At 51.3% G+C, this 13,980-nt stretch overlaps 1 protein-coding gene across 1 annotated transcript in view; it reads right to left on the bottom strand.

Annotated features, from left to right (window-relative positions):
• Window positions 1-13,980, bottom strand: part of SDK1 (sidekick cell adhesion molecule 1) — an 860,571-nt gene that overhangs the window by 179,646 nt on the left and 666,945 nt on the right. Inside the window, exons 17-19 of the mRNA XM_032394092.1 lie at window positions 9,413-9,560; window positions 8,368-8,508; window positions 3,628-3,809 (exon numbers count right to left, since the gene is read on the bottom strand). Of these exons, the coding sequence (XP_032249983.1) occupies window positions 3,628-3,809; window positions 8,368-8,508; window positions 9,413-9,560 (471 nt within the window). The remainder of the gene's footprint in view (window positions 1-3,627; window positions 3,810-8,367; window positions 8,509-9,412; window positions 9,561-13,980) is intronic.

The raw sequence follows: 13,980 nt of genomic DNA, 5'->3' as shown, positions 1-13,980 counted from the left end.
TTTGGGTCTGTTTCTCCCAGCTGGACCCCATTTCCAACCACTGTGGACAGCGGAACCCTAACTCCTCTGCTGTGGTCCCACCATGTAGATCCCAATAAAGCCCCTTTCCACATTGACGGCAGGTTCCTCTGAGTCTCTCGGCTGGCAAGTCTTTGAAGCACGCTCGTCACATGGATCTTGTGGACAGAAGGGGAGCGACTACACCCGAGTGAGGCTGGCTTCGTTGGTAGTTTGTGCTCTTCTGTCACAGATGTTAGTCCCCCTCCCGGGCTAGGCCACAAGTCCCCAGGACTGACAGTGCGTCCGGCGTCTTTCCCACTCTCGGGGCCGTGGCCTATCATACGACACCGGGCCTGCAGCAGGTGCTCCCATCGCTTCTTGAGGTTTTCCTATTGGCAGAGAGATTGAGCCCATTTCTCTCGGTCCAACTGCCCCTGCAGAAACATTCAAATAGGAAGTAGACGCCTGGCGTTGCCCTGGAAGGAGGAATGGGGACAGCGCAGCAACCGGGTATTTGTGTAGGAGCTCAGGGCTTTCCAGGCCTTGCCCTTGTCTTCTCTCACACCCGCCCGTGAAACAGCCCGGGCAGACGGTGTTACAGGTTATAATTTTACAATGGGGAACCTGCGGCTCACAGAGCTTGATGTGTTTCCTGAAGGCAGGTAAGTACCAACTATGGAGTCAGGCCTTGATGGACTAGCAAGAAAGGGCTGTTTCTGGACAGATGTGAGCGAGCGCGTGTGTGGGAAGACAGCTCACAAACCCTTGCTCTCCATCATCGTCTCCCTAAATTATTCATGGCCCCTGCTGTTGCCATTTTTCTTCCTAATGCCTCACCTTTTAATCAGATCATTTTTTATCTGGTTTATTCTGCCCCTGCTCCAGACCAGGTCCCCCACCCCCACTCCCCGGTTCTTCCCATCCGCACGTCTAAGTCCTCTCTTATGTGTGTCCTGTCTTGGGTGGGAACATTGATTCAGGGACAGAATTTACAAGCTGGTTCCCCATTGTTCAGCTGTGGGGTGATGCTCCCGGGGAGCAGGGCTGGACCCGCACAGCGGCAGCGCACGGCAGGCGTGGGGCCGGCTGCCTCCCCTGCCAACACCTGTCCAGCACCAAGCACGCCCAAGGGACAGTATCCCAACGCTGCGGTCAACGAGGGTCTCACCCGATTTATCCTGGGGCTCAGGCTTGCCCCTCAAACCAAGGAGGGTCAGGGTGGACGGTGCTTCCTGGTGAAGACTCAGACGCTGTGGCAAGTCTGAGAAGCTCTATCAGGTGACCAAGGGCTGGGTGTGGGACGAGGTGTACGGCAGGGCCTGGACACAGCGGGGAAAGACCCACTGCATTCCAGAAGCACGGGGTCCTTTCCCCAGGGTGTTACAGTCACGTGAGCATCAGGAAGAGCCTAAAACATGGCTAGAGAAGAGGGCTCGTGTCCCCCAGAGGGAGGACAAAGACGCCCATGCTTCCTATGCCCACGCCGGTTAGGAGGGAGCAACGTTGAGGCAGAAATGCCTGCAGGGAGGGAAGATGTGAATTATGACCACTCCCCTGGGTGCCCCTGAGACCTGCAGGGGCTCCGGGCTCGGGGCTCCAACACCAGCCATCCAACGCCCAGACAAAGGAAGACGACCCAGCTGCATAAGCTGAGATACGGATGGGGAAACTACACACAGGGCATCAATCAGGGACGTCAGCTCATCCAGAGTTTAAAAAAAGAGTGATACTAGGAACCATTGCACGGAGAGCTGAGACGCCATGTTCTCACCTAGCAGAGGAAAGCGAATCCTTGCACCAAGCAGAAGCATCCTCCGTCAGTCCTTCCATCCCAGAAGTGGGAGCCCGCCCACCCGCCACCTCCGCCTAGGCCGGCGTCCTGGCGTTCCAGAGCAGCTACGCTCCAGCTGGCCAGTGTTCAGCTCCCTGACGTGTGAGTGGCTGCAAACCAAACCTGCCCTGTTCGAGCCGGTGCCCTGCCAAGGTTCTCATGCCCAGTCCCACGCACAGGGTGCTGTTGCGAGGCTCTTGGGGGGAACAGAGGTAAAGCTAGTTTAAAAACGATGAAGCAGCGCCCAAGCGTACCAGCCTGCCCTTCTCACGGCCAGCACCAGCTCAGCAGGGAACCCGTCAGTTCATGGCCAAATCATGGCCCTTCGGCCTGGAGTCCCCGTGGCCGCTGGGGCCCCCCCTCAGCTCGCCTGCACACCTGCCGACAGGTTCATCCTCCTCATTTAGCATTCTGCTCCTCTCACTGCTCTCAACTTTCAACGGCTCCCCCGTGCCAACCGAGTCAAAGCCAAACTCTAAGTCCGCAAGCCCTTCTTGGCGAGGTGGAGATGTGCTTCCCTGTGCCCGGCACAGGACTCAGATGCTCCAGTACCAAAATGAAGCAGTCGCAGTTAACAGTAATAGAGAATTGTTAATGGCAATATTCATTATTTTAAGTATTTCCCAATTTATTGTTATTTTGTTAAGTAGACGAATTAAAGCAAACATTAATTGTCCAGGTGCTCAGCTGTCTCCACTTTCCAAAGAGTAATCAAGCCTCATGTGCAGATGAGCGGGTACTTCCTGGCTGTCTTGCATTTTAAATATTCCTGCCAGTGAAATATTTCCCTGTGGAAGCAGAACTGACTACGCTTCATTTATAAAGGAGGCTTTATGGACTTACGGATGATGACAGACAGCCAATCGATAAGGGGTGATATAACAGTACGTAATATCAAGGAACATTAGGTCTCTGACATGATTTGGGGAGAGAAGTGGGCAATTGGAAACCTTATCATTTGAAAAAGGTCAAGGCCTGGTGGCAATAAAAACGCCTAAGCAAATAAACTCACACCTGTGAGTCGGCAGAGGCTAAAAGTGCCGAATGAGAGGAGTTGCCCATTTTGTGGGGGAATTGCTTCCCCGGACCAGGATTGGGGTGCTGTGGGCATGCACAGCCGCTCCAAGACAGGGTCCACTTTTTCCTGCCGGGCCTTCCTGCGGCTGAGACCCAGGTCCTCCAGAACACAGCGGGGATCAGCCTAAAAATGATGGGGTTGGGGCGTAGCCTACGAAGGTAGGACCCACCGGCTCTATGTCATTCTGCCTGGCCATTTTGGGGAGGGTGGGTGTGGGGAGGGGTTTTTACTGATTTAGTAAATTGTTTGGCTTGTGTAACTAAAAATTAAGAAAACAAAACAAAACAAAAAGAAATGCACCAAGTTGTAAATTCCTTTACCAGTAATCACCGTGCAGTACTAAACACAAAATTCTAAATAAGCCCTCTCTTTGAAGAGCATCCACCGTATCGCCTGGGACTCCAGGGAGAGCTTTACTGTGAATCGCACCATTGCTCTGTTTAGAAATAGGTGGTGGCGCGATCTTTCCGAGAGCACGTGCACTAGCTGAAGGTGCGTTACCACCCGGAAGACAGCAGCTAGAATGCTGTCTGCGTCCTTCTACAGTACAGCTATTGTTTAGGAACAGAGAGGCTGAGTAATGTGAGTGATGAATTTCCTTCTCATCGCCCCCAAGAGGCTCGGGCCCTTGATTTTCATTTCTCCCACGCTCCAGACAAACTCAGCGTGTCCTGCTCCCCAGCGAAGACCGGGCCACCGCGCAGGAAGGCCAGCTTACCTCCTTGGAGGGTGTACTCGGTCACGGCCCTGCTGAAGACGCCCAGGCCCGCCCCGTTGTAGGCTGCCACCTGGATCTCGTACTGCGTCCAGATGATCAGCTCTGTCACCAGGCAGTAGGTGACCTCCGGGCTGGTGATGTTGCGCTGCTGGTGTTCTCCCGGCAAGCCCGCCAGGCGGTACCTACAGCAGAGCAGGGGGAAACGGCTGGAACCAGGCAGCGGGCGCACCCGCACTCGCTCTGTGCAGTGGGAGGGAAACGAGGGAAAGAGACCAGAGTGAAGCCAGAGCCCCAGACGACACGGCTTCCTAAGCCAGCCGTTCCAAAAAGGGCTCGTTGAGTCTCACAGCGATCATAAGCTCTGGGCAAAACGCCTAAGGAAAAGTGATGGCTTTTTCAGTGTGACTCGTCCGGGGAGCACAGGGACTTAGTACCGAAAGTCCCAGCCATGATTTCTGCCGGGGTGTTGCCATAAACGGACAACTTGGGAGCAACGCTCTCCTCCCGTGGCTCTGAAATGGGGGAGAAGCAGAGAAGCTTCTCAGTCTGCTTGTCCATCTGGGCTTCCAGATTTGTTCACGTGGGTCCCAGCACCGGAACGAGTGGCTTTAAAGGGGGTTCCCGCCTCTCCGGTACTAGTCCGTTGCTACATGACAGGCTGCTCTGCAGGAGGGTTTCCCGGACGAGATGGGTAAAGGGGTTAATTGTACGGTGACGGGCAGTGGCCAGACTCACCGGGGCAATTACTCTGCAGTGTATAGAGTGAATTATTACGGTGTACACCTGACACTAACAGGGTTATGGACCAACTCTACCTTGATGTTAAAAAAGGAAACGTGTAGAATAAACAGAATAATTCACCCCCCCCCCCCCAAAGACATAAATCTAAAGTTGTATTTGTTTTAAAAAGTGACATACACGACTCTGGACTTAGAAAACGTATAAATTAGGAAATTGCCATGTGTGCTACGGAAGGACTTTTGTAGCGTTATTTGGAAGAGCAAATGTTTTTCCTGATTTTGTTTTTAGAAGTGGGGCGGTTCCCTGGGGCCAAGCGAGGGGCATGTGCTGGGAGGACCTGCCTTGGTCATCCTGCGGCTTCGAAAACACCCAATTCCTGTCCAAGTGGCAGCTCTTCACCTCGGGAAGATGCGGCCTTGTCTGATGAGGGGGAAAGGTGAAGACGGAGGGGACCCTGAGCGAGGGACCCTCGACGGCGGGTTGGGGTCCGGTTCCCCACCGACACTGAGCCCCACCGCAGGCTGCAGAGGATGCCCTGTTCCCTGCGCCATCCCGGGTGGAGCGCCGGTGCACGAAGGGGAAGGCCGTGCCAGGCTGCTGCCGTTGGGAGAAAGAAGAACCTCCCCGATTTGGGCCCTTCCAGGGAAAACAGCTCTCCAAAGAGAACGGCAGCTACAGGTACGGTACGGAAGTACGGGGCAGGCAGTAAAAGGTTCTTGGTGAAAACCTGGATTTTCCGAGGGCGGAAAAGCTCCTGTTGCTACAGATCATAGAGGCCAGGCCTGTGGCGGGAGGACACAGGGTCAAGAGCAGACAGCACAGCAAGAAGGCTCCAGGCCTCCTGCCTCCTTCTGCCCGAAGCAGCAGCTCGCGGGGCGGGGGGCGCGGGCCGCCGGGGACGGGCAAAAGCGAAGGCTAATGTCTCACCCCGCATTTTTGCCTCATAGTCCATCCACTTCTGACACCTACTGAATTGATATTCCTTTACTGAACTGCCTGCACCCAGCAAGTGTGGGTGCGCTTCCTAGCAGGGGGTTAGGTTCGTTTACATGACATCATGGTCTTCAAGGCGGCCCCCAGGGAGAGGCCTGGCATCGAGTAACCCACGTGCCAGATATTCCCACTTAAATTCCCTGTCTACAAAATAAACAGCACTGAGACAATTAGCCATTTGGAAGAAGGTAAGCATCGCCCCCACACCCAGGGTCCCCTGGCATGTGAATGGTGTCCAGGACCACTTACAACCAACATGGCACGTGCTGGGCACAATCGCTTAAGAAGAGCTCATTAGTGTGGACCCATCACTACACAATACACATTCCAGGGAAAAGCAAAGAAGTCAGCTCCAGAAGGCTTAGGCTGGGAAGAAGACTGACGCGCTGCGTGGCCTCAAGCGAAGTCTTAACGTCTCTGAGCCCTGGTTTTTAACTCCCGAAAATGACATCATCATAATGGCCTTTCACAGGGTTGTCACAAGAATAAAATGAAACAATGGGTGCCAAAGAGCCGTGACAGTGTAAAGCCCGCCGTAACTATTTCTGGTTTGGAAACACTGCGCAGCTAGGAAGGATGCTAAGCCGAGACACTAAGCCGCATCCTCTCCTAGACCCCTGTTCATACAATCGCGCCAAACAAACCACGGGATTCGTGTCTTGGAAACGGGCTGTCCTCCTTTCTGCAGCAGGCAGGTTGGTCCATTCTGACCCGTGGCTCAGGGTGCTTTTGTAATATTCACAGGATGTCTGGGAAGGTCACAATTAATAAGGAAAGTGCAGGGCATCGTCCTCTGACTGGTGGGATACGTTGCCCGGGAGACTGTCTCAGACAGAATGATTTTTTTATATGGAAATAAACAGGAGGATGTTTTTAAAGGACATAACCCCTATGCTCCTCTCAAAGAAGCACCCTGCCCATTATTATAAATATTTTATTACTGCGCACACATCCTAACTACTTCTTACAGCTGGAGCCACAACAGTGATTTATTTCCATTTTGCTTCTTCGTGGATTCTGCTGTGCGTCTGACACAGACACTTGAGCCCTGGAGGATACCCAGTTGCAAACAGAGCTGATTTGCAGACCGGAGGATTATTCGGAAATGTTTCCAAGCAAATTCATTTTGGCATGGGTCTTTAATTTCTGAAAACTTTGAAATTCACAGGCCTTGGGTAGTGCACCCTCGTTTTAGGACTTTCTTGATTTAAACCCCTACAAATACAGACGCCCTCTCTCCCAGCACTTGACACCATCACACGAAATCCTTTTAATGGTGGTAATCCCACAAAATAGAGAAATGTGCAGTTCCTGATGGGGCCTTGTAACATCAGAGAGATTTTATTATAAAAGTCCTCGCCCCGAGCTTGGTTCTGTGGGTTGACTTTTAAAGTCCTTACTTGGCAGCTGGAGCCTGAGGAACCTTCTCTGTGTGCTCAAGACGAGGTGGAGGCAGCCGAGATGACAAGCATGTATAGGGCCGGGTGGGGAGGGCAAGGAAACTATTTTCATTAGCTGATGAGCATGGGACATGAGTGACAGCTGGAGTGAGGAGCGAGTGGCACAAACGGACAGGTGATCTGGGCCTGTGTGCAGTGGGAAGCCCCAGCCTGTTTTCGGGAGGGAACTGGGAACTGCCCCGAGCCCACAAGTGCCCCCTGCCTGAAGGGGCCAGTTCAGAGTCTCTTGTTGAAAGGGGGGAGTGCACTTGGGGGCAGAGTGACCAAAGGGGCCCCAAGTGCTGATTCCAGTCCTCCAGCTCCATGTACCCTGAAGGACAGCCACATTTAAACCACTTCAGGTAGATAATGATCTAGCTTGTGTTTAGAGGATAATTCACAAGCTTGAGGAAGACTTGGGAAGAGCAGTGAAGTGGTTGTGATGGGCTAATATGACGTGCATGTGGATAAATGTGTGTTAAACCAGGAGTGGATGATTACAACAATAGATAGTGGAAGGAGCGGTCCTCCGTATGCAAAGAGCACAGAGCTAGAGAAGCTACACTTTTGTAACTAAGACATTACATTTAGCCCCTTTCGACCTCTGTTAAAACCCAGTATTTGCTGACCACAAGCTCAGCAAGGGCACGGGCCTGGCATTGAGAGGAAGGTAGTGATGGACACCCATGGCTCTTGCCTCATAAGGCTGCGGAGGGAGACAAAGTGCATGTCGTTGAACAAATATGTCCGTGGCTGTACCATCTGTTAGAAGAGATTTCATAAATACCCTTTAATATTGCTTTACTTTTTCCTGTTCACTACTTGCATCAACAAACCACGCAATTATCACATTTGGTGCAATTTCAAGATTAGCAGTAGTTTTGGCAAAACAGATTTCTTTTCTCTAACCCAGCCAAGTTCTTGTAGAGTCTTCTCAATGTTCTTAGAAGCCTGACTGCCCCTTATAAGGCAGAGGAAGCAAACTGGCCACCCTTTGGGCCATATCTGGTCTGTGGAGGTGTGAATTTGGCCTGCTCTGTGTTTCAAAATGTACTGACTTCATTTCCAACATTTAGAAACTGTGAGATCACATGTAAAAAGCTAGATTTTTAAAAATTTCTTTGAAACACTAGAAAACCTGGCAATACTGAACATAGGAGCTAGCCTGGTAACAACTGGCCAGCAATGAAATCAACTGCATTATTAATTAAAAATTATTCTATTAATAATGCATGCCCCTGGTAAAAACTGAAACAGAAAGAAAAGATTTGGAATGAATAGCATAGCTTGACGCAAACTTGTAATACCCCTCTTCATTCTTCTACCAAAATGCAACCATTGATACGTACATGGACGTGCTATGGTTGGATATGCAGAGGCCGCCCTGCAAGGCCACCCACAGTTGCTTGTTTGCCACAGTCCCCACCACTCCCTAGAGTATGACACCGGCCTGATTCTCTTGATTACTGTTGGGCTCCTACAGACCTTTGAGTTTGCAATCCCAGCAATACAGACCCCTGACTCTTTATAACGACAGTCTAAAAATGGCCAAACACAGGCTACTTGCCTGAGGATGTACCCACGCAGCACCCCATTGTGCTCTGTTTCTGGGGGTGGCTGCCACTGGACCATGATGGACTGATTGGTACGCCCACTGGCCACGATATTCTTTGGGGGAGCACTGGGCGGCTCTTCAGGTAACATCAACCTAGAAATAGAATATGGGGAGGGAAAGAGAGATCAGCATCTGAGACAAACGGTCCCCATAGGCATTCTCTGTCTGGCTGAATCTGGAGCCTAACTATTTACCAAAATCAAGTGATGAACAAAGCGAAGCACACAGCTGATCAAACTCAAAGGACATGCATGAAATAGGTACAGCAAATCAACATAATAGAGAATCAGTCCAGCCAGCAACCAGGAAGACACAGGAGGTGACCTTATTCTGTCTGGATAACCCACAGCACCTCCACTCTGGGAAGGGATTACAAGCCTGAGTGAGCCAGGCTGCCGGCCCACAGCCTGAGACACTTTCCAAATTGTTTTTTTCTTTGGCTCTTTCAATATTTCTCATACCAAACGCCCACATTTTGAAAAAAGTCACTTAGGTCTCAACTCTCCCACTGTTTGGGCCCAGCGAATGCTCAGGTTGGTTGGGGAGGGCACACTGAAATGGGGTGAAGCCATGGTCCCAGGTCAGGACCACCCCGGAGCACGCCGTGCCCTGCCAGACGCTCGCCTGCCAAGATGGCGGCACCAGCTCCTGTCCTGCCGGCAGTCCGGGTGGGCAGAGGGCACGAAGACACGGTCAGCGCCTCACCCCCTGGATACAGGGGGCTGTGCTCTCAGGGACGCCTCGTGTTGGCGCAGCCCGAGCACACGGAAGTCGGAGAAACTTCCCTCAGAGCAATGAAGGAAAATCAGCTCGTCCAACACACAAGTGACCGTGTTCCTCTCTTCGTTCTAGTCTCTCCTGCACACATTTTTGCCACTGTTCCTAAGGCACGGAGGTTGATTCCCTCCATCAACCTCCTCCTCCTAACTGGATGCTTGGTCTTGCCTCCGGGCCCAAGCTGCCCCACGTCCCCACCGCGGGCTGCGCGATCACACACCTGCTTGTCTCTGCGCTGTACTGGCCCTTGCCCACTTGATTCACGGCACACACCCTGAATTGATAGGTGCGAGCTGGAGTCAGGCCGCGCACGGTGACGCCTGTCATCTCGGGGCCGACGTTTGACAGATGTACTTTCCATGGAGAGTCTGAAAGAATGAGCAAAAGGAATTCAGAACCATATAAGCACATGTCTGAATAATAATAAGGGAATGCAAACTACATTTCCATAAGTTCTCTCATTTGCTTTCCTGGGCAGATGGAGTGGTTATCCCCATTCCACAGAAGTGGAAACCAAGGCTTGTGGCCACTGGGCCCGGCACTGAACCCCAAGACCGCCCATCGTCCTCACGCTGCTGTCAGCAAGTAAAGTGGCTTTTCCTTCAACCTGCATATGGCAGTTTGAACAGAACCAAAATATTCCTCATTCCCGCGTTCCCTGTCAGCTCACACGGTGAGGCAGATTGCAGATTTGTCTCCCAGAAAAGGATGCCGCACATGTCACCAAATGATAAATAAAAACTATATTCATTAACATTTTAATAAAAGAGGAAATGAGCATGATAAAGACAGATGGGCTGTGCATTTTGCAACCCATCTGCGTGGCGGCCCATTACAGCACCGCACCCCTCAGTGGCTTTGGCTGGAGAGAGACGTAATGGAATTCGCAGCTAGTTTAGAATATCTTTGCACCCAGCTTTCCGGCAGGTGTGGAAGAGCGACTCTGTCAGCCAAATGGGCTCTTGCCTGCAAGGCTTCAGAGGATTCTGCTGGGCTCCCACACCTTTGTGGGACTTTTTTTTTTTTTTTTTTTTTTGGTGCAGAGTTGAAACATGCTTTCTGGCCCGATCATTTAGTAGAATGATGCCCTGGAATGAACAAGACCTGGCAATGACTTTGAACACCCACTGTTACTTCTCATTTGGAATCGTCATGATGCCTGAGCTGCATTTTCAAGTTATCGGTGAGGTAAAATTGGGGGGAAGGGGTTCTTGTGGAAATCAAACCGTCTGTCTTCTTCCTTGGAAGTGGTGCCCAAATCCCTTTCACCCACACTGGAGACGGTCAGAGAGAGGAGAGCCATGATTTCCACTATGGCACTGGGCAGCGATCGGATTGCGGAGGACACCAGCCACGGGTGCCCTCCACACGCAGGATCACTGCCACTTTGGCAAAAACCTAAAGACCTAACTATGAGGGTTCACAAGTCTGTGCCGGGGGCTCATCGGAAATGTGCGCTGCGTCCTTAGGAGTCACCAAGAAATAACCACAGGCTGCTCCAAAATGAAATGAGCCTCGCAAGGGCAACTTGTGTTGGCTCTCACGCCGAGCCGTCTACAACGAAGCTGGAGTCTGTTAGCTAGATTCCTCGACAAAAAGTTACGCCGCTCTGGAGCAGGATGCCAGTTGGGCTACAAAGGCTGAATCTTTTTAATTATTTCAAATAAAGCTGCTTCCAAAAACGGCTTTCTGGGAATGCAGTCCTCAGCACCAGCTGGGCATTTCAGTGTTCTTGGCTTTTGATTTTCAGTGATATAGGTAATCTACGGTTGATGAGGATCCCTTGCTCTTTATGTTTCCTTAAAAGTGCAACGTGTGCATCCCCAGTGAACTACGGAAAACCTCACACCGATTTCTCTTTTTTGCGCTGGGAGTCTGAGACCCTTCTAGAAGCATCAGACAGCTCATGGTGGTCTGGTTTGCTAAGCAGCTCCCCTACAGGAAAGAGCCATTTGTCCGCATGGACGATGCAAGAGCCCTCCCTTGCATGCATGTGACTGCTGGTGGGGAGCAGCGCCTCTCCCTGCCAAGCCACACTCCAGCGGAGATATGGTTTTCCTTTGGAAGACAATGGATGCAGAGTGGTCACAGCTGACTACGCTCTTCTGCGGACTGCTGTTCACTTTTGTTTGAGCTTCCTCTGTAAAGCTGGGGGCGGGGCAAGTCAAAACCACAGGGAGATCCACCTCACAACCATGGGAATGACTACTATAAAGAAAGCAGAAATGGCATGCGCGGGCAAGGGTATAGAGAAGCTGGAACATTCGTGCACAGTTGGTGGGGATGTGAAATGGGGTGGACGCTGCAGAAACCAATATGGCGGCTCCTCAAGAAACTAAAAATAGAACTACTTCAAAATATATCCCCCAATGAAATGGAAGGAGGGTCACAAAGAGATATTTGTTATGAACCCGTGTCCATCGATGGATGGACGGATGAACAAAATGTGTCTAGCCCTACAACGAAATATTTTATTATTCAGCTTTGAAGAAGAGATTGGCACACACTCCACCAGGGCTAAACCTTGAAAATAAGGCAGTCACAAGAAGACAGGTTGTGTAGGATCCCACTGATGAGGCCCCTGAGGTCCACTGAGGTCCCTGGAGGAGTCAGATCCGCAGACACAGAGGTAAATGGTAGCTGCTGGGGCGGGGGGGCGGGGGAGATGGGGAGTCACATTTAATGGATACACAGTTTCAGTTTTGCCAGATGAGAAGAATGGAGATGGGTGGCACAATGTGAATGTACTAAACACCACTTAACTGTACATTTAAGAATGGCTAAGATGTTAAGTTTTATGTTATGTGTATATTACCACAATGAAACTTTTTTTTTTCAATGGGGAAGAAAAAAATGGGGAAATAACACAGAACTTCCGAAACCATCATTGGTTTGAAGGAGAAGTAAGCTGACGCATCCAGGCCCTGCTGGATGGGCCTGTCCCCCTCCCACCGCCCCTCATCCGTCTCTACCTCCCCACCCCGTTCCGGGCCCTGGACGACCTGCCTGGCAGAGCTGGGCTCTTTCTTACTCACGGGGAGACGGCCCAGGACTATCGCATTCTTCACCCAAACGTTCCTGCTCTTCCTCTCTGGGCACTGCAGCTCCCTGTCTCTGTGTCCTGAGTCAGCTGGCTCCAGCCCTGGGGTTCCCGGGGTCTCTCTCCACCCATACCTGGGCAGACCTTCCCTTTGCAGACTCCCTCCTTGACTGCTCTAAGAGGGCCACCTGCTTCCTGTGGGACTGATGCAGCGCTCAATAAAACTTATCTTCCATCCCTCTCTTCCTGCAGACCTCGGTGTCTGTAAGCGAATGGCTCACCTGCTCATTCAGGTACAGAGTCCAAGGTCAGAAAGAGGCAAACTCAAAAAGACGGTGGCCGAGTCCGCTGACAGAGCCGATGTGTGTCAGCACAAAGGGGGCAGAGAGCACCCCACGCCGCCTCTCCCACCCCACATGCCCTCCCTCCCAGGTTCCGCTCAGAGTGTAGACACCTCCTCCAAGTGTGTAACCTGAGCAGCGGGATCTGCGGCCCCATCTGACTGGGCAACAAGGGCCTATTAATCTGCTCTGTACCCGGGGGCTCGGCTCAGGCCTCTGGATACGTCCACAGAACTCTATTTATTCTTTTCCCTCTCCCTCCTAGAAGATAAAAGGTCTGGCAGGAAGAGAGATTAAACTGAAAACTAATACAAATGAACCCGATCCATCTCATGGGCACTCTGATTTGTACTAAAAAAAGAGAGGAAAAAAAAAAGTGGTTTGGGAAGGATTTGCTCCCTCACAAGGCTCTGCACTGCAATCTTGCTGAGAACTGTTAAAATGTAAAGAGCAGGTCTGTCCCTGACAATCCGTAAGCAAAATCCCTTTAAAAGATGCTCCTCCTGGTCCTCAGACAGGAGGGCTCCAAGATGCTTGTCGGAGGGGCTGAGATGTGGAAGATTCTTTTGATAAAGGAAACCATCCCATAAAAGTTTCAATAGCTTTTTTCCTCCCCTTCAGGGATGACCTCTTGTACCTCTGATCTCGAAGCCGAAGGAATTTTGGTATTCCTCAGCCAGGCTATTAAACAAACCTCTACCCCACATGGGCATCACTGGTCTTTCTCTTGGCTTCAAGTGCCCAGAATCCACGAGGAGTTAATCACTCCTTTGCTCTGTCGATTGGTGAAAAAGCGGGCGGTTTTCAATCGTCACAAATGTACTGGAAGCTTTTTTATTTCCAATAAAAAAGAGCCTTACCATGTTCTCAATTAAAGGTATCCGAGGAAGGAAAAGACTTTTTCAAAGAAAATTTTCATTGCCAGAGGGACCATAATTATTACTGACACCTGATGTCTGTGTGGCAGCTTGCAGTCTGGATGTGAATTCACAGCCGTAACCACGCGAATCTTCTTGGGGAGGAGGTATATACGAGAGGAAAACCCAGACTCAGGGAGGTATAAATAACGCCCCCTGTCCTTACAGGCCACCACCTCCTAGACTTGGGAGCGGATTGAACATCACTAAAAGAGCAGCTGGGCCTCCAGCGTCTCCTTGTGAGAGGCAGTGGGAAGTACCGAGCAACACCCAGGCGGCAGACATTCCCACACAGACACACACATGGGATCCAAGAAAACACATGGAACCAAAAGCTGATGCAAACTCATTCTGGTCTCTGGGCAATTAAAGAGATGCAGGAACAATTAAATGACACCACGAGGAAGCAATCGGTGTGGGACATTCTGCAGGACAGACACCCTGGTCTCTGCACCAGACGACAGCAGGGGAAAGGGACACGGGGCTCTTG

Source organism: Phoca vitulina, unplaced genomic scaffold (genome assembly GCF_004348235.1).
Source record: "Phoca vitulina isolate PV1807 unplaced genomic scaffold, GSC_HSeal_1.0 scaffold79, whole genome shotgun sequence".
Taxonomy (NCBI): Eukaryota; Metazoa; Chordata; class Mammalia; order Carnivora; family Phocidae; genus Phoca; species Phoca vitulina.
This window is presented reverse-complemented; position numbering and strand designations above follow the sequence as displayed.